General features: G+C 50.2%; 4 protein-coding genes across 4 annotated transcripts; 1 reads left to right on the top strand and 3 right to left on the bottom strand.

Annotated features, from left to right (window-relative positions):
• Window positions 1-278: 278 nt before the first annotated feature.
• GGI43DRAFT_243298 (uncharacterized protein) lies at window positions 279-1,314 on the bottom strand. The gene is made up of 2 exons (XM_083200713.1): window positions 958-1,314; window positions 279-888 (listed from the first exon to the last, which is right to left on the bottom strand). The coding sequence occupies exons 1-2, from the start codon at window positions 1,108-1,110 to the stop codon at window positions 535-537; spliced, it is 507 nt and encodes a 168-aa protein (XP_083064019.1). The 5' UTR covers window positions 1,111-1,314; the 3' UTR covers window positions 279-534.
• Window positions 1,315-3,836, bottom strand: GGI43DRAFT_243368 (glycoside hydrolase superfamily). Its single transcript, XM_083200714.1, has 5 exons — window positions 3,336-3,836; window positions 2,970-3,237; window positions 2,503-2,905; window positions 2,104-2,442; window positions 1,315-2,021 (listed from the first exon to the last, which is right to left on the bottom strand). Exons 1-5 carry the CDS (start codon window positions 3,534-3,536, stop codon window positions 1,520-1,522), a joined length of 1,713 nt encoding a protein of 570 aa, XP_083064018.1. The 5' UTR covers window positions 3,537-3,836; the 3' UTR covers window positions 1,315-1,519.
• Window positions 3,837-7,702: 3,866 nt separating this feature from the next.
• Window positions 7,703-14,926, top strand: GGI43DRAFT_243216 (adenylate cyclase). Its single transcript, XM_083200711.1, has 4 exons — window positions 7,703-8,022; window positions 8,184-8,835; window positions 9,180-14,540; window positions 14,609-14,926. Exons 1-4 carry the CDS (start codon window positions 7,841-7,843, stop codon window positions 14,846-14,848), a joined length of 6,435 nt encoding a protein of 2,144 aa, XP_083064017.1. The 5' UTR covers window positions 7,703-7,840; the 3' UTR covers window positions 14,849-14,926.
• A 647-nt stretch (window positions 14,927-15,573) lies between these two features.
• GGI43DRAFT_243221 (dolichyl-P-Man:Man(7)GlcNAc(2)-PP-dolichol alpha-1,6-mannosyltransferase) lies at window positions 15,574-17,848 on the bottom strand. The gene is made up of 3 exons (XM_083200712.1): window positions 17,614-17,848; window positions 17,087-17,524; window positions 15,574-16,908 (listed from the first exon to the last, which is right to left on the bottom strand). Exons 1-3 carry the CDS (start codon window positions 17,624-17,626, stop codon window positions 15,698-15,700), a joined length of 1,662 nt encoding a protein of 553 aa, XP_083064016.1. The 5' UTR covers window positions 17,627-17,848; the 3' UTR covers window positions 15,574-15,697.
• Window positions 17,849-17,974: the final 126 nt, after the last annotated feature.

Raw genomic sequence — 17,974 nt, 5'->3', positions numbered from 1 at the left:
ACTTTAGGAAGCCTCTACGCTAACAACTTGATGAATCTGCTCCTAGGATAAGCTGATTTATTTAATTTTCACTCGATCTGGCAAGCATTGATGTTTTGAGGTTTCTTTTCAACGCATAAATTCATCTCGGTACATATTCTCTATCATGACATCATCCACGCCAAAACCTCCACGCGGCCACTTCAACATTCTCTACTTTGCCGGCGCCAGCTCTTTTACAGGCAAAGATCACGAGAGCCTGCCTGCGCCTTTGCCTATTGGAAAGCTCTTTTCCGAGCTAGAATCACGATATCCCGGCATCCAAGCCAAGATTCTCGACTCATGTTTGATAACGGTCAACCTGGATTATGTAGACGTTCCTACGGAGGGCGAAGAAGCCTCGGTGATCCAAGAGGGAGATGAGGTTGCCATAATTCCACCCGTCAGCTCTGGCTGAATATCCGGCAGTACATCCGTATTTGTGACAGTCTTCTTGTGTTCTTGTCCTTTTGTTTTAAGAGGAGTGGACACTTCATGAGTAGAACGTCGCCCTTGTCAGATATTCCCAGCCGAATTCTCTTGCTCTGTCGGTAGCAATGGGTCCCGCTCTGGATCACCTCTATCGGTCTGCCTCTGGAATAACGACTTCCATCGAGATATCCATCCCCAGTTCATCTTTCCAGATTTCCGTATCTTCCATACTAGGATTACCGATGCTGCAACAATCAAGACAGCCGCCAACGTAGCCACAATGGTCACAGCAACCGTCAGCCCCATCCTGGATGAAACTTGGCATCCCAGAGGCCTCGTCCTCACCTCCCATCTCTCATCAGGATGCGGACAAATTTCATCATCAAAGGCCGGTGCGAGAAATGGAATTGTATGTTCATTTGGCACGCATGACCATGTCTACGCAAGAAAGAGTTAATAGAGAGAAGATCCTCTAAGGGATGCAACGCTTGTAAAGACGAGACTCACATAAGGGCACCAACTGCAGCCGAGGCTGTCTAAGCATCCTCCACAAGACTGCTGGGCCCAGCATCGTTGGAAATGTTCGTCCATAGTTTTAGCAGTAGAGAAATTACTATTGAAGGCATCGAAAGCCGGGCGACGTGCATCATAATTACTCATTGTGATAGCAATCAAGGAGTGGAGAAATCCAGCCTTCGTATGCGTTACTGGTAGCTAGAAGAATTTTGGCACAGCTGAATTTTGCATGAAGGCTTTAGAACGTGCTCGTACCATTATAAGCTCCAGGTTTACAGAGGCTACAGGTATTCAGCGTCTCCCGCATTCGGAAGATGGTGCGGGGAACAGGTGAGCCGCGATGGCACAGCCCAGCAGCAACATCAGCCACGTCTTGAACTATGTACCAGTAGTGCAATAGTAGGATATAATCTTAAAGAGCACAGCGTCTTTCAGCTATTCATGTTCGCAAATGTTCTACCAACACTCAATCAAACATCGTCCATGTAACGTAAAAGTAACGCTCCAGTCTACATGTACTCTTATGATAAAGGCTTCTCAATAAAGAACACACTCAGAGAAGCAAAGCGATTGCTTCACACGGAAACAGCGAAAGCTCACCACCGCTCACATGGCTCAACTTTCTGTCACTAGTAGTAAAGATTACTTCTTTCGGCACGTCGTCCATCTTCCACTTCACTGCTTCCAATGAAAAGTTGCACACAATCAGCGCAGACTCCCCGTTGGTTGCCCTTCTCTTATACGCAAATATCTTCTCGTTCGGCTCGTCGATGAGCTCGAAGCTGCCGTAGACGAAGATGTCTTTGTACTGTTTGCGTTTCTCCAGGACAAAGCGGTAGGTGTGATATACGGACCGACGCCTGTCTGTTTGGGCGGCGGCGTTGATCTCATCGTAGTTGTCGTTGACGCGCATCCAGGGCTTGTCACTAGTAGTGAAGCCGGCTTGGGGAGAGGTGTCCCACTGCATGGGCGTGCGCGCGTTGTCACGAGATTTCTTTTGGTATTCTGCTTTGACTAGCTGTTTGATATTTTCGTCAGGGCTGTCTTTGTATAAGCTACATGTAGAGCAAGTAATTGTCAGTATACTAAATCCCCGATCTGGATATATGTATGCATGTCTGGACCTATTCAACTTACTTCCAGTGGTTGACGCAATCAATATCTTTATACTCCTCAATAGGCCACTCTTTAGGAACGTTGGTCATGCCAATCTCCTGTCCCTGGTAAATAAACGGCGTGCCAGCTTGGAAAGCATGGAATACGGCAATGAGCTTTGCGCTGGCCATGCTATCCCCGGGTTTATCGGATAGGAAGCGGCTGATTACTCGTGGCTGGTCATGATTTTCTAGGTAGAGGGCGTTCCAGCCGTTGTTGTCGTACATGAACTTCTGCCATTTATTGACCACGGTCTTCAGCTTTGCGAGGGTAAATGTGCCGGGGGAGAATTTGCCCTTGGGGCCATAGTCGAGATCCATGCTAAGTTTTGAGAGTAAGCTTTCACGACTCTTCTTCTGGTAATCTTTTCTATCAACTTACTGCTCAAAGTGGAAAATCATGTTGAGCTCTCCGCGGTCAGCTCCAACAGCCTTGATGATTTCGTTCTCGTCTTGTACGCAGGGCATTTCGCCCACGTTAAATGCGTCATACTCCTTGAGAATGGCGCCGAGGTCTTTCAGAAACTCGTGGCATCTCGGTCCGCATGCGTAGTATTCATAGCCCCGATTAACCACCTTATCCGAGTCTGGGAAATTTTGGTCTTTGCTGATGAAGTTGATAACGTCCATACGGAAACCGTCTATCCCTCGATCAAGCCAGAAGCGCATGATATTGTGAACTGCTTCACGCACCGCCGGATTTTCCCAGTTGAGATCTGGCTGCTCTTTGCAGAAGAGGCGTAGATAGTACTCATCCGTTGCTTCATCATACTCCCAAGCGCTGCCTAGAGTTATAGCAAATCAGCATCTGACTAGGTACTCTATTGCTTGGTAAACTATATCACGCACCCTGAAAGTGGCTTTCCCAGTTGTTTGGGGGCTGTCGGTTGCCCTGGGCATCATACTTGGGTGGACGCCAGATGTACCAGTCTCTGAACGGATTGGTCTTTGACTTTCTTGATTCTTTGAACCACTCATGTTGATCGCTTGTGTGATTCACGACCAGGTCCAAGACCAGTTTCATGCCACGCTCATGGAGCTTGTCCTTCAGCTCGTCGACATCGCTAATATTTCCATAGATGGGGTCTATGGTCTTGTAGTCGCTTATGTCATATCCCTGAGTGCATTTGTTGATCAGAATACGTCGGGGTAGCATCATGTGTTAGGATAGGCAGAGTAGGGTAGCCGCTTAAAGACGGGAGTTTCAAAACCAACCATGTCTTTCTGGGGGCTCGCGAAGATGGGTGACAGCCACACGATATCGACGCCGAGGCCATTAATATAGTCTACACGTGAAATAATGCCCCTGAGATCGCCGGTTCCGGAACCTGTGCTGTCTTGGAAGGATGCCGGATATATTTGGTAAACTGAGCTTTCTTTCCACCAAGTATGGAGTTGTTCTGAAGTTGAACCCATGATGGATACTTTCCTTAACGAATTGATTTTTATTTATAGATTTCGATGGAGCAACAGAATTAAGTAGCAAAAACTTCAATTCATCAATACATTTAAGAGGTATCAGTTCTTGAGAGAATATAGATATATGCACATAGAGATATGAAACTTTTTAGCCATCACAGTAATTGTAGCAGCATGCGGGGATTCGCGGGGCACTGAGCCCACTGTATAGGTGTACTATGACTTGGGTTACCCCATACGGTGGAGGCTATTTCATCATTGTAGACCCGTTAAAACACCAGACCGCTTAATATATTCGTGGCTACGAGCGGGAGAGGAGGCCTAAGGCTGCAGCTTAGGTATGTGGAACAGCTGGCCAGCTCATTGTATCTGGAGTTTCAGCCGCGAGGCGTTGGCGCCGGATTTCTCTCCGCGTCTTGCGCCGAGTTTCGGGCAAAGGTGCATGTAGTTGCGCCGTACAGCAATTTGGCTGTATATAGCTACTATAACCCTACCTACCGCTTTGGGGAGAGCAATTCGCTTTAATGGCCACTTGTCTATTAATTACTACTATCTTTAGTAGCAATACATCACAAGTGTAGTTGCTACTGTGCTTGTAATTCAGTATGCCTGGCGTTACGTTACCAGCCTGGCGGTGCTGTGGATGGATTTGGCGTTACGGACATTGCAGCGGGTTTCAGGTTGTGCACAGGGGATAAATCGAGGCTAGCGGCCGCCTGGCAAACGATTTGTCCTTTGCAGCCAACCAACGTACTCCAGACTTGTACATGAATGTATGCATCAGCCAAGAAAGCCAAGAAGCAGCTGCTGCTATCATTGTTCCATAGCATCGCCTGTCAGAGATTGGCAATATTAGCTGGCATCCGCATGTAAATCTACATGGACTCTCTGTGGCTGTACAGTGGCGCGCAATGGCACTACTTCGTACCTACATGTATGTATGTGCCCTCCATCCCGCTTATCTCAGCACTGCTGTGACACAGGAGTCAGACGACTGACATGTGTTCTATTGGTATCACGTACAAGGCAGGGAGCCTTTCTCCAAACGAGGCCTTCCATCTTGCTTGGCGCTGAGCTGACCAGCTTCACTATTCACTTTAGTCCAAGGAGGGGATGAATACGGCGTTAGTGGCTCGGCTGCGTGAGGAGAAGACATCATGAGCGAGATTATAGGTGCCAGGGGGTTTACATGATGGTACATACCCCGTCGCCAGTGCTTCGGACCAGCTGAAATGAGGGAATCTCATCGAAACAGCGTCTTGGGTTTACTCTGCTACATTCTATTCCGGATCATATTCCGTTTCACATTCTAAACACACACAATCTCAGGCGATAACTCGATCCGCGTACAGATAGAGCCTATATCAAGCGCCCTCGATGTAGACTTTTGCGTACATGCTTGGTCATCAAGCTTCTTTTTAGTTGGTGAGATAAGAGATTACTGCGTGGCGAATAGCCTGGACACATGTTTCGCGGTCGCTGTTAAACTTTATGAAGCCGCCGGAGTCGACAGGGCCCTGGCAAACGTGCTGGTATGTAGAATCCCGGGCTAAAGTGGGTTAGGCGGTGCAGATGCCGGCGACGGCGACGGCGAGATGCGAGATGGATGTGAGACCGTCAGCATGTACCGTCACCAAGTACAGAGTACGCAGTCTAATTCATGGGCAGCAGGGGAGGGATCTTGCAGATATGTGAAACTCGCGGAGAAAGTGCATGTATCGACAGAGTAGTGGGTTTTGGGCGACTCTCCGTCTCAGAACAGCTTCAGGAGAGCACGCTTTATTACTACAGCTACCACTGGGCACCGCAAACGTGGAATACGGAGAGCTGTAGCCAGGTGCATCACATCAATATTAACATCAGCCTCGATTCCATGAGATGAGATTGGAGAGGGGCTGCTGGGGGGCCAGAGAGATTAAATGAATGAGCCAGCTTTGACAGGTGCCATTTGATTTGATTTGATTGATTTGATATATTTGGACGCTACCTCGTACCAATGCGGCGGGCTCCGTTGTGACTAACTGGCAGCTGCCAGCTGGTGTACTGCTACCAACACTAATACCTGACAGCGCTCCATAGCGGCGCCTACGGGTGTGTATTTACAGGTACTAGAATACTAGAGCACACCTGAAGTGCCGTAGCCGCGGATTCACACCCACTAGCCGCACCCATTGCGGGTGCCGTGATCCGCAGCCCCGGGCGGGGAGAACGTCATTTTTCCCGTATTTGGCAGCAGCTTCACCATCACATCAGCCCGCGCGCGCTCATCTGGGCCGCTGCGATTGATTGATTGGGCTGCCGGATTGATTAATTGAGTGATCGATTGACTGCTGGCCAGGAGCAGCCGTGTGTACTTGCATGGGCTAGTGCATGGGCAGAGCATGGGCAGAGCATGGGCAGAGCAGCCCGCCGGAATATTGTGTACCGTATCGTGCTAGAGGCCAACAATTCGGGTTGGGCGATCCCGTTTGATTGGCGCCCATGCAAGTGCCATGCTACTGCATAGCTCGAGTCCACATCCCGGCTGCCGAGGACCATTTTGAATGGGCGGGATTACGAGAACGAGGAAAAAACAAGAGACAAGACTGAGAGGGCGTCGCAAATGAGACGACGAAACCACTAACATAGTCTATACATGCATGCTGCTCCAGAAAGCTGCTGCACTCTTACGTTTCGTTTGTCGTTTGCGCCCATGCGTGTGACCTGCTTTGATCACTACATGGATATCCACAGTTGGAAAAATTCGGAGGCGTGGATGGGATGGGATGGGATGGGATGGGATGGGATATGCTGCAGCACCTCGTACTCGTCCCGTTTGGTGCGTAGTTTTCCCTATGCACCGGTCAACGTCAGACCAAGACCAACATGACAAGTTGGCAGGCAGCAGTATTTTGTCGGCATCTGATTCATCGACGAGCAGGCCTGGGCACCCTCGCACACAGTCGCTGGGCCGAAGACTTGCGGTAGCTGACAGGGCGGCTTTGCTCAATGCGCCGGACTCCGCATCCCGCAGATTTGCTAATTAATCCCAAAGTCTCACTTTCGACGGAGTGGTCATGGTCATGCCGCTTACAGGTACAAGCGTGTGTCCCCTCTGACGACGGAAATGCTTGCTTGCTGCGGCTGTACAGACCAAGCCAAGCCGTGGAGTCGAGTCTACCGCACATGGCATGGGCCCGGGATGTAAGAGGTAGCAATGTATGTATGTACATATGCTGTGCTGGATGGGCCGTAAGAACGCTAATCCATTGGGCAACGTCATGCCGTTAACGTGCATAAGAAACAGCTGCTGAGATATTTTAGTTAGTCAGTCCACCCAGGGTCCCCCCAAACAGATCCTGTCCTGTGGCTTGGCGCCAAAGTGCTGGTGATGAATACTGTCGCCTTGGAGGATGCAGACCCAATGCACCCCCTGTAAAGAGGCTTATATAGGCGAATACTACTAACTAACTAACACAAGAAGCCGTACGCGTAGGCAAATGTGATTGACTGTTATAGACCTGGAGGGTGAGTTGAGAGCTTGGCCTAGCGAGCGCTTCCAGCGAGGTCTAGAGCACCAAAGTGTCATGGTGCTAGTAGCAGTACTGTACTAGGTGGTAGTACCGTACTTCCATGTACTCGCACCCGTAGTGTATTTTTTCTTAGACGCTTGGATGATTGTATGTTCTTGGAACTGCCTCCATGTGTGCGGTACCAACTACCTAGTAGAGAGCAAAGAACGTTGGCCGGAAACTGGCACGTATATACGCCACCCTTATGTATTGCTACCACCGCGCAGCACATACTAGCAGGTACCGGTACTAAGTGTGAGACATTGCTGCGTGTGCCTGTCCGCTTTCTCCCACCGAGCCGCCTCCGCCTCGCCTCAATTTTTGCGATGCTACGATCAAGCCAATGGCCCTCCACCCACCCCCTCACTTCCCTCCACCCCTCTCCGAGAGCTAGTTGTAGCAAAAGTGTTCAGCCCTGCCAAACCGGCTCTGGGGCTGGAACGATCCCAACCTTTGCTTGTGACCACACGTTGAGTTTTTGCCTTTGTATAATCCCGCGCCGCAGCCGACAGATGCCCAGCTCTCCAGCCCCTCGTCAAACGTAGCTTTACGGCGTCGACAAGCGAAAAACCTTCGACAAACATACTGTACCCGATATCCAACGGCTGTTAAATAGCTAGCCAGACATTCCGACGGACCTCTGCCAGCTGCCCGCAGACCGTCAAGCATGACGTGATTGCGCCTTCGACGACTCTCCCAGCACCTCTTCGCATCGCATGGTAGTGGCCTGGAGCTCTCCGCCGGGCGACAATGGCCGACAATGAGGCTGCCTTTCGCATCAGCTCCGGCACGAGCGCAAGCACCGACAGCACTCGTTCCTCTCTGACTGCGAAGGCTTCGACCCCGACGACGGCAACAGCAGCTGAAGCTTCATCGCGAACAGCGCCACCTGCGCACATCGACACGGAAGCCTCCACGCCTCAGCACTACAAGTGAGTATCTTGCCCAACTTCTTCCTCCGGCTTCCGCCTCTGCTTCGGCGGACACACGGGTGCCGTCGCTCGCCATCTCGTGCCGTCCGCCCTAGCCGTCGCCTTTCTGCCGTTTCTTCATCTGCGCAGCATGTCTAACGCGGGCCCTTGCGTTGCCGTAGAAGCCTCTCACGAGACGATGATCTCCAGATCTCGCCTACCACGTCCACCGCCACCACCCGCGGCGCCATGTCGCCGACGACGTCGAGGGAAAGTGGCCGCCGCCTGAGCGATCTCACAAACTATCGGCGCGATCTGGCCGTCCTCGATCCCCTGCGTGGCCACTCCAACCCCTCCAACTATCCCGCGAGCCTCCTCGACGAGTCGGCCGACACCATGTCGCTATTCTCGCAGTACTCCTCCGGACTACATGGCTTGGGATCACGTACCGGCGCAAGCTCGTCGCTAGGCCTCCAAGACTCACCGGAGCATTTGTATTCTTCAAACGACAGGCGGCCTTCTGAAGCTAGTGTCACGACCACGGCTAGCAGCACTGGATCCAAGGCTAGTGGGCACCGTGGGAATATGCGCAAGCTGCAGGGCTTCTTTGGCGAAGAATTTCCTGGCCGTGACAGTTCCGAGAGTAGCCTCCCGACATCACATATGGGGAAAGACCAACGATCGCGCTCTTACAGTCACACTCGCCCAACGCATCGCGATCGCAACTACTCTAATGCCACCGATCATACCAGGGATGCTTCGCCTGCGTCGTCAAGACCCAGGACCCCAGTTCCGGCCCCTGAAGTAGTGCCTTTTCTGTATCAGGACAACAATGTAAGTCTGACTTGTGTTTCCGAATCTCTCTTGCTCTTCCCCACCTAATCTTCGCCGCCTCTCCTTCTCCTTGCTTTGTTTTCTTCTTTTCATCATCACCATACCTTTCTTTTTGTCTGTCTTTCCCTGCCTTTTTTTCTTTCTTTCTTATTTTACGGTCCCCATGTCCCTGCCTCCCTTTTCCCAAAATGGCGTAAGCTCTTCTTTTTGCTTTCTGCTCGATCCACTCTTTTTTTTCGTTATGGGGCCGCCTACGATCCACGAGTATTAGTGGGGGGTTCGAAATTGGGAGAATCGGCTTCGCTTGCTATCGTGTCACAGAATCTGACTTGCTTGCTTTCTAGGACATTGCGCGGTATGGAGAGGCTCCCGTGAGAGACATCATGACCGGGCCCGATCGGGATCGATACATGTCAGATGGCGCACCTCAGGTGCCGCCAAAATCATCCTCTTCCTCACGCGCAGGCATCGTCCACCTTCCCGGCCACTATCACCGCCATAACAAGAGCATCGATGATCCAAGGAGCCTGCGGCCGAGCACGAGTAGGGAAGACTCTACGAGCAGCTCATATCCCCGCGACCGAGGAGCCATGACCGGAACAATCTTCAGCAGTTCGCGCTCCAGAGCCCAGAGTCCGACACCGAGCGTTCACAGTGCGCATACGCCCTACTCCTCAAAGTCAAGCCAGGTAGAGGGACACGCTTCCCCTGGACACCATGGCAAACTTGGGCTGCTCGGTCGGTTTCGACGGCACAAGGACAAGGACGATGGCAATGCAAGTGGCTCCAAGTTGAAAGATCTTCCTCAGTCTACAAGATCTTTGCAGACAAAGTCTTCCAAGACGGATTTGACGCGCCCTGAGCTGTCGCCATCTGCATTCCCGTCCACCTTTGTTCTTGGCTCTGGAGACGTCTCTGATGCTTCCGAGACTCGGTCGCTTGCAGGCCAACGCGGCGCAACCTTCAAGAACAACTTTCCCTTCTCCAAGAACAGGCGACCCCCTCGGCCCTTCGAATGCGACGATACCATTGGCCCGACCGACCGCGCTGACCCTGGCCATATGTACCACCTCGACACGAACCTGAACGATATGGAAGGTATTCTGGCCAAGCCACCCCCATTGACCCCCATGGACACATCCTTCGTGAATAACATCGACCCTGACTCCATCGATTCGGCAGTTTCAGCGCCGAAGGGACGCTGGGATGCTCCCGACAGCTGGGCAGTCCGCCGAGGCACCGAGGACACTACGGTACCGCAGCCGGAAGTGGAAGAGCTCTCAAGCCCGCCGCGACCCGAGGAGAAGCTGACTCCTTACTTCATTCGCATTTTCCGATCGGACGGGACCTTCTCAACACACTCCATGGCTCTAGATGCCACCGTCGCAGAAGTCATATCTCAAGTTATTAAGAAAACATATGTTGTCGACGGGCTCGAGAACTATCACATAATCATGAGAAAGCATGACCTGGTTCGCGTCCTTACGCCGGGCGAGCGGCCATTGCTCATCCAGAAACGGCTTTTACAACAGCTCGGCTACGAAGAGAAAGATAAGATAGAAGACTTGGGCCGAGAGGATATCGGTTACTTGTGCCGGTTCATGTTCTTGTCTGCCAGGGAGAGTGATTTCCACTCAAAAACGGCGGACCTGGGCATTCAGAAAACGCAGAAGATCAATTATGTTGACCTCGCGGGTCGTAACCTTGTCACCATCCCCATCTCCCTCTATCTTAGAGCTAACGAAATTATATCTCTCAATCTGTCGCGCAATCTGTCGTTGGATGTACCAAGGGACTTCATCCAATCCTGCAAGAACCTCCGGGATATCAAATTTAATAACAACGAAGCAAGAAAATTGCCGCTTAGCCTCGGCCGCGCTGCGAGACTCACTTATCTGGATGCCTCGAATAACAGGTTGGAACAGCTGGAGCATGCTGAATTGAACGCCCTCGCTGGCCTTTTGAAGATGAATCTCGCCAACAATCGGTTATCGCACTTGCCTCCTTATTTTGGTGCGTACCAGGCGCTGAGGAGCTTGAATCTTTCCTCCAACTTTTTGGATTCATTCCCTCCCTTTTTATGTGACTTGCAGAGTCTGGTTGATCTAGATCTGAGCTTCAACAGCATCTCAGAGCTGCCAGAGGAGATTGGCCAGTTGAAGAACCTGGAAAAGCTTCTCATTACCAATAACCATCTAAGTGATAGCGTCCCCGATACGTTTCGAGACCTCATCAGCCTGCGCGAACTTGATATCAAGTACAACTATATCACTAATATTGATACTATATCCGAGCTTCCCAAACTGGAGATTCTATACGCCGCCCACAACCACATTTCAGCCTTTGTTGGTAAATTCGAGCGGATCCGCCAACTCAAGCTGAACTCGAATCCTCTGAACAAATTCGAAATCCAAGAGCCGCTTCCGACCCTCAAGACCTTGAACCTTTCACAGGGCCAGCTGGCAAGCATCGACTCTGCCTTCGCCAATATGCCAAACCTAGAGCGTTTGGTCCTTGACAAGAATCATTTTGTCTCGTTACCGCCCCAGATTGGCGCGTTGACTCGTTTGGAACACTTTAGCATTGCCCATAACTCTGTGGGCGAGCTGCCTCCCCAGATTGGTTGCCTAACAGAGCTGAGAGTTCTAGACGTTCGAGACAACAACATCTCCAAGCTGCCCATGGAAATTTGGTGGGCCAATAGACTTGAGACCTTTAATGCCTCTTCTAATATGCTGGAAACCTTCCCCAAGCCTGCTTCGCGTGCCCCAAGGCTACCCGGCGAAGAAGGACAGGGGCCGCCTCCAACAGCCAATGGCAAGGCGCTCCCATCGGGGACCCTTTCCGCCACTGGTAGCTCTGATGAGCTAGGAGAGGAGCGCCGACCGAGTCAAGCGTCCAGCACCACTTTGCTGAGCGTTGGCCCAACTCCCAACATACCAGGGGCTGATCGAAAGAGTTCTGTTGTGTCCGTCTACGGGAAGGGCGGACGTAAGACATCTGTCATGTCTAGAGGGACGACACAGTCACAGAACACAGTCTCGACCTCGGCCCAATCAATAAGAAAGGATTCTGGCCTGTCGTCTAGAATGACAAATACGTTTTCTGGGTCGCTGCGAAATCTCTATCTTGCAGACAATCGTCTGGATGATGATGTATTTGATCAGATTACCCTCCTCGCTGAGCTTAGGGTTCTTAACCTATCATACAACTGGGAGATCAGTGATATGCCTCAAAGGTCGATGAAGAGCTGGCCACAGCTTGTAGAGCTGTATCTTTCTGGAAACGTGTTGACCAGCCTTCCGGCAGATGATTTAGAAGAAACAAGTCTTCTTCAAACCCTCTATATCAACGGCAATAAGTTCACAAATCTGCCCGCTGATATATCAAGAGCGAAGAAGCTTGCAGTTTTGGACTGCGGCAATAATTCTCTAAAGTACAACATTGCCAATGTTCCATATGACTGGAACTGGAATCTGAATCCTAATCTGAGATATCTTAATCTTTCTGGAAACAAGCGACTAGAGATCAAACAGACTGCCTGGGGCGGCATTGATGGCCCCGGTGCCGTGAATCGGGAGGAATACACAGACTTCAACCGACTCCCGAACTTGAGGATACTTGGACTGATGGACGTCACCCTGACTCAACCCAGCATACCGGACCAGAGCGAAGATAGGCGAGTTAGAACATCCGGGTCACTGGCAGGTCATTTGCCGTATGGCATGGCCGACACTCTCGGCAAGAACGAGCATTTGTCGACAGTTGACCTTGTCGTGCCGCGTTTTAACTCTTCCGAAACGGAGATGCTTCTCGGCCTCTTCGATGGCCAGGCACTGTCAAGCGGAGGGTCCAAGATTGCCAAGTATCTGCATGAAAACTTTGGACTCATCTTCGCCCAGGAGCTCAAGGCCTTGAAAACCCGCCAAAGCGAAACACCGGCCGATGCCCTCCGGAGGGCTTTCCTGAACCTCAACAAAGAATTAGTAACCGCTGCAGTCCAGTATACCGATGATCGCAAGAAGAAATCGCATAGGGGTGTGACTCAGCCAGTCATTCTTAGTAGGGAGGATCTGAATTCTGGAGGAGTTGCTACTGTCTTGTATCTTCAAGGCACAGAGTTGTACGTGGCAAATGTTGGTGATGTCCAAGCTATGGTTATAAAAACCGACAGCAAGCATCATATCTTGACCCGGAAACACGATCCTGCGGAGGTTTCAGAACGATCAAGAATTCGTGAAGCCGGAGGATGGGTATCACGCAATGGCCGATTGAACGATGTTCTACAAGTATCTCGAGCTTTTGGATATGTTGATCTGATGCCAGCCGTTCAAGCTGCACCTCATGTCACCAACATGACCATCCGAGAGAACGACGACATCATTGTCATGGCTACAAGCGAGCTCTGGGAATATCTTCCACCTGGCCTTATTACAGACATTGCGCGAGCAGAGCGTCAAGATCTCATGCGTGCTGCTCAGAAGCTTCGTGACCTTGCAATGGCTTACGGTGCGTCTGGGAAGATCATGGTTATGATGATTGGTGTAGGCGACCTAAAGAGGAGGGTGGAGCGTTCTCGCCTCCATCGTGGCACAAGTATGTCACTTTATCCTTCGGGCGTCCCTGCAGAAGCACCGTATCTTCTTTCTACGAGAAGGGGACGAAAGGGCAAGGCAGATGTCCTCGACTCTTCCCTTAACCGGCTCGAGGCAGAAATCCCGGCACCAACCGGCAACGTCTCTATTTGTTTCACTGACATCAAGAATTCCACGACTCTCTGGGAGATGTACCCCAACGCAATGCGATCAGCCATCAAGCTGCATAACGAAGTCATGCGTCGGCAGCTACGCCGAATTGGAGGATACGAAGTCAAAACTGAAGGTGATGCCTTCATGGTGTCATTCCCCACCGCGACTTCAGCTCTCCTCTGGTGTTTCGCTGTTCAAATGGAACTTCTTGACGTCCCTTGGCCGTCCGAAGTCCTCAATTCAATGTCGTGCCAGCCGATATATGACAAAGACAACGCGCTTATATTCAAGGGATTATCTGTTCGTATGGGTATTCACTATGGAGACTGCGTGTGCGAAACAGACCCCGTCACCCGTCGTATGGACTACTTTGGGCCTATGGTCAATAAAGCGTCACGTATATCCGCTGTTGCCGATGGCGGCCAGATTACCGTTTCTTCAGATTTTATTTCTGAAATCCAGCGCTGTCTGGAGAATTATCAAGACACTGACCGAAATATTTCGGCTGGGTCGGAAGCTTCTTTCGAAGACGAGTCACTTGCGGCTACTATACGCAAAGACTTGAGGTCTTTGACGTCCCAGGGATTTGAAGTCAAAGAAATGGGTGAGAAGAAGCTAAAGGGTCTAGAGAATCCCGAAATTGTCTACTCTCTGTACCCGCATGCCCTGACCGGTCGTATCGAATACCACCTGCAGCATGAACGTCGGGAAGAGACAGCAGAAAAACCCACTGCCATCATGAGTGGTGGCGAGCTCTCTTTTGATCCGGACGCTATTTGGAATCTGTGGAAAGTCAGCTTGCGTCTTGAGATGCTGTGCAGTACTCTAGAGACAGTTAGAGGACCGGGACTCCAGCCACCCGAGACTGAACTCCTAGAACGTATGAAGAATAGAGGAGGTGAAGTCACTGAACGCTTCTTGCTTAATTTTATGGAACATCAAGTAAGCAGAATAGAGGTAAGTGATTCACTCAAATATCCCCCCCCCCCCCTTTAACGATTAACCATACTAACGAGGAGTAACAGACTTGTGTATCAACCCTGACGATGCGTCATCTCGCCATTGGCGGCGGAACACTCCGAGAACTTAACCAACTCCGTGCTCCCATGGCCGCAGTATTTGAGGCCTTTATGGCGCAGAAAGAGGAGCTCGAGCGTTATAAGCAAAAATATGGCGAACTCGATGACGATGATCGCAGTAACGGGGTTATGACGGCTGACAGTATTGAAGACCTGGAAGATGGAAGCGACACTGCACAAGAGTAAGATGTTTGTTTTACTTGTAATACTACACTTTGCCGTGAAGACAAGTTGGCGTTCATCTTTGCTATGATGTTTGGAGCTTCTCATAGTGGAGTTTTACTTATTATTTCACAACTCTGGCGCAGGAAGAGAGGTTGTCGGAGTTGGAAAGGAGAGTTTTATATGCGCTCCCTTTCTCGTTTTTCCCTCTTATTTCTTTTTTGTTGCATTCTTGGATCAAAATCATGTTTCAACGTGGTCGGGATGGATTTATACATATAAGGCTTTGCGTTGGCGCAGTCTACGGCGAAAGTTTTTTCATTATTGGGGGGAAAAAGACGTGGGCGACAAATGCTTGGGACGCGCGCGGATGTGCAGTCTATATATATACCACATATATATACCTTTACATATATTGTTATGAGTGGTTTCTGTTTTCTTTTTTTGTATAACCTCTGGAGGAAGGAAGAGGGATGGATTGGTTCAAATGCATCTTCAGTCGAAACAAATTGGGTAGCACAGCGGTTTTTGCTTAAGGGGATTGGCTCTTGTTTTTCTCTTTTCTCTTTTTTATCACTGCTACAAGTAGCTACAAGGGGTTTTTTGTGTATGGAAATAAGTTGCATTCATTGGGCGAAGAGAAACTACTATTGGATAAGAGGGAGATGAAAAAACTTTTATTGGATCGATTACAAAAAATTTGATTTATATCTTTTTCTTTACTTTGTCGATTGTGTGTATATTATATGTTCGCTTCTATCTAGTAATTATTTCAACAGACATAGGCTGAAACACTGCCTTCTTTTTTATCACAGAGAGAAAATATCCCCGTCCTTTTTTTTTGTGTGTATCGAAGCAACTTTTGGTTTTATTCTATGCAGCATCTTCACGGACTTGCTTCATGATGTGGATGCGAGGAGACATGCGTGGCCCAACCCACCAGCCTCCAGAAGACTTTCTTACGAAATCCCTAACATCAGCAATTGTTGCGCCCTGTCCAAGAACACCGTCTTTGACTCCTTCTTCATGCAGCATTTCTGTTACCGAAACAACTTGACCAGGTCGTAAAATTTCAATGCCGTCGTAGCCGTATATCTGGCCGATGGTGTCCCACGTTCCGAGGACGAGGGATGGATCTTCCATCAGGACGTAATCAAATTGGGACCAGAAATCCTGGTTATGTAGTACTTCGCTTGACTCTGTTTTGTCGAAAAATAGAATCGGAGAGAAAGAGGACGAAGATGTGGCATTTAGAGTAGGGGGGAGACCATGAGGATTTTGGCCGAAGAGGGTGAGGCCGGTCATGCAAGTCAAGACGTCTGCGTGGACAAATAGATAAGGAGGAGGCGAAGTGGTGTTTGAAGTGATGGCGTAGAGCTGAGAGAGCGCATCACCGCCGGGGTAGTTGAGAGATGAGAGGAGGAGCATGAGGGTACTAGAGGCGAACGCTGCGAGGACAGAGAGGGAAAGGACTGCAGTAGCGAGGCCGTAGATGAATGATTTAGATAGACGTGAAGAGATGAAGCTGGCGCCTACAGCAGCGGCAGCAGTGAGGGAAGGGACAGTGTAGAAGATGAAACGGGTTTCTTTGTGAGGCTGGATGGAGTATACGGTAATGAAGACAAGAGATGGAATAACCAGATCCAGAACTCGGCCCCGGGTTCCATGTTGATAGAGTGCTAGTCCGATAAGAGGGAAGCACAGGGGATTGAGCAAGAGGCGCGGCAGTGCAGAAGTGAAGTAATAGTGCCATGGCGAAACGCCCCAATTGGAAGAAGACCCAAGAACGGCATTGTAATAAAAGCCCGCGAGCTCTGGCCATAGAGGTTTCTGCCAAAAGTATGAATCAATAGGAATGGAGAGACCCAGCGCAGCAAGGAAGGAGGCGAGGAAGAAGGTAACGAGCTCTCGCAGACTAAGATAGGATTTGGCGAGAGTAAGCAGTCCCGTTGCAGCGAGGAAGATGGCTAGCTCGGAGCGGAAGATGGCTGTTGCAAAGACGAGAAGGCCGATTGCTTGTCGACGGCGAGTCCTTTGGACTGAGGGGTCGTTTTTGGGGAGGAGGAATGCAGATGCCAGAGTTGCTATAATGGTTCATTGGTAAGTATGGCTGATTGAAGCTATAGTGAGAGTATAAACAAGTATAGTCAGGATAGAGATATGAAGTATGAGAGACAAGACTGGAAATGAACATCAAGTATTGAATAGAGAGGAGAAGAACAAGATGGAAACAATATTCAGAAAGAAAAGGGGGCAACTCACTCAACCCAAAAGCAAACATATTCGGCAGCGTCCTGCTCAAATAAAACACCACATGGAACTGGGTCACACTAAACAACACCCACCATCTCGCTGCCCCCTTCCCAAACGTCTCTCTCACAGCAGCCCCGAAAATCACCAAGCACACGGCATTAAAGCCCCCCAGCACCGCCCTCACAATGAACTGCGCGTGCTCGAACCCAGCCAGCGCAATCAGCGGCTGGCTCACGCCCGCCAGGAGCACCGACCCAACGAATGTCCGGGGCACGGCGCCCGGAAAAGTGAAGTGATCATACGTGGAGGAGAGCCGCTGGTGGATGTCATATGTGGGGGTGCCGTAGACGAGGATGTCGTGCGTGGCCTGTAGGTTGAAAGACTCCTCGACTTTGGTGTAAGGGGCGGCCAAGAGGTGCACCAGCGGCACGATGAAGAAGAGGAGGTCTTGGTTGGAGGTCTTGTTAGCATTGGCTGACTGACTGTGGTGTATGAAGCAACTGTGGCGAGCTGGCTAATGAAGCATGTATAAATACCTATGAATTCCATTGTTGACGGCTTAGCAGACGCTCATATCGTATGAAACACCGCTACGATGCGCATGGACAGACTGTCGTCCAACCGAATGCTCTTCTTCAATTGCACCGAAATGAGCAGTTTAAACTTTGAAGTAAATAAATAAGTGACCACTTAAGCTCATATAAATCTCACTGAGCTAAAAAGACGGATGCTAAATCTCATTCCCGTCTCAAAGGGATGGATGGATATCGTATATGTGTTTCAAGTGAGATGTCATCTAGTATCAGAACACCCTCTCACTATAAGGCTGCGTGTCTCGGAACGGCACAACCATCCCCCGCACTACAGCGCAACATCCCTCAACAGGTTATATGTTTA

The sequence above is a fragment of the Trichoderma evansii genome (genome assembly GCF_050947405.1).
Source record: "Trichoderma evansii strain SZMC 28006 chromosome Unknown GGI43scaffold_3, whole genome shotgun sequence".
Lineage (NCBI taxonomy): Eukaryota > Fungi > Ascomycota > Sordariomycetes > Hypocreales > Hypocreaceae > Trichoderma > Trichoderma evansii.
The sequence above is the reverse complement of the archived record's forward strand: the minus strand, read 5'-3'. Positions and strand labels throughout refer to the sequence as shown.

Bases quoted from the DNA above. Each gene is read 5' to 3' on its own strand.
- GGI43DRAFT_243298 (XM_083200713.1), bottom strand. From the start codon at position 1,110: ATGAGTAATTATGATGCACGTCGCCCGGCTTTCGATGCCTTCAATAGT. The intron at 889-957 runs GTGAGTCTCGTC...TTTCTTGCGTAG, and splicing joins GCTGCAGTTGGTGCCCTTAT to ACATGGTCATGCGTGCCAAA.
- GGI43DRAFT_243216 (XM_083200711.1), top strand. From the start codon at position 7,841: ATGGCCGACAATGAGGCTGCCTTTCGCATCAGCTCCGGCACGAGCGCA. The intron at 8,023-8,183 runs GTGAGTATCTTG...GCGTTGCCGTAG, and splicing joins TCCACGCCTCAGCACTACAA to AAGCCTCTCACGAGACGATG. The intron at 14,541-14,608 runs GTAAGTGATTCA...GAGGAGTAACAG, and splicing joins ATCAAGTAAGCAGAATAGAG to ACTTGTGTATCAACCCTGAC.
- GGI43DRAFT_243368 (XM_083200714.1), bottom strand. From the start codon at position 3,536: ATGGGTTCAACTTCAGAACAACTCCATACTTGGTGGAAAGAAAGCTCA. The intron at 3,238-3,335 runs GTTGGTTTTGAA...AAATGCACTCAG, and splicing joins CGAGCCCCCAGAAAGACATG to GGATATGACATAAGCGACTA. The intron at 2,022-2,103 runs GTAAGTTGAATA...CTCTACATGTAG, and splicing joins GATTGCGTCAACCACTGGAA to CTTATACAAAGACAGCCCTG.
- GGI43DRAFT_243221 (XM_083200712.1), bottom strand. The intron at 16,909-17,086 runs GTGAGTTGCCCC...GAACCATTATAG, and splicing joins TATGTTTGCTTTTGGGTTGA to CAACTCTGGCATCTGCATTC.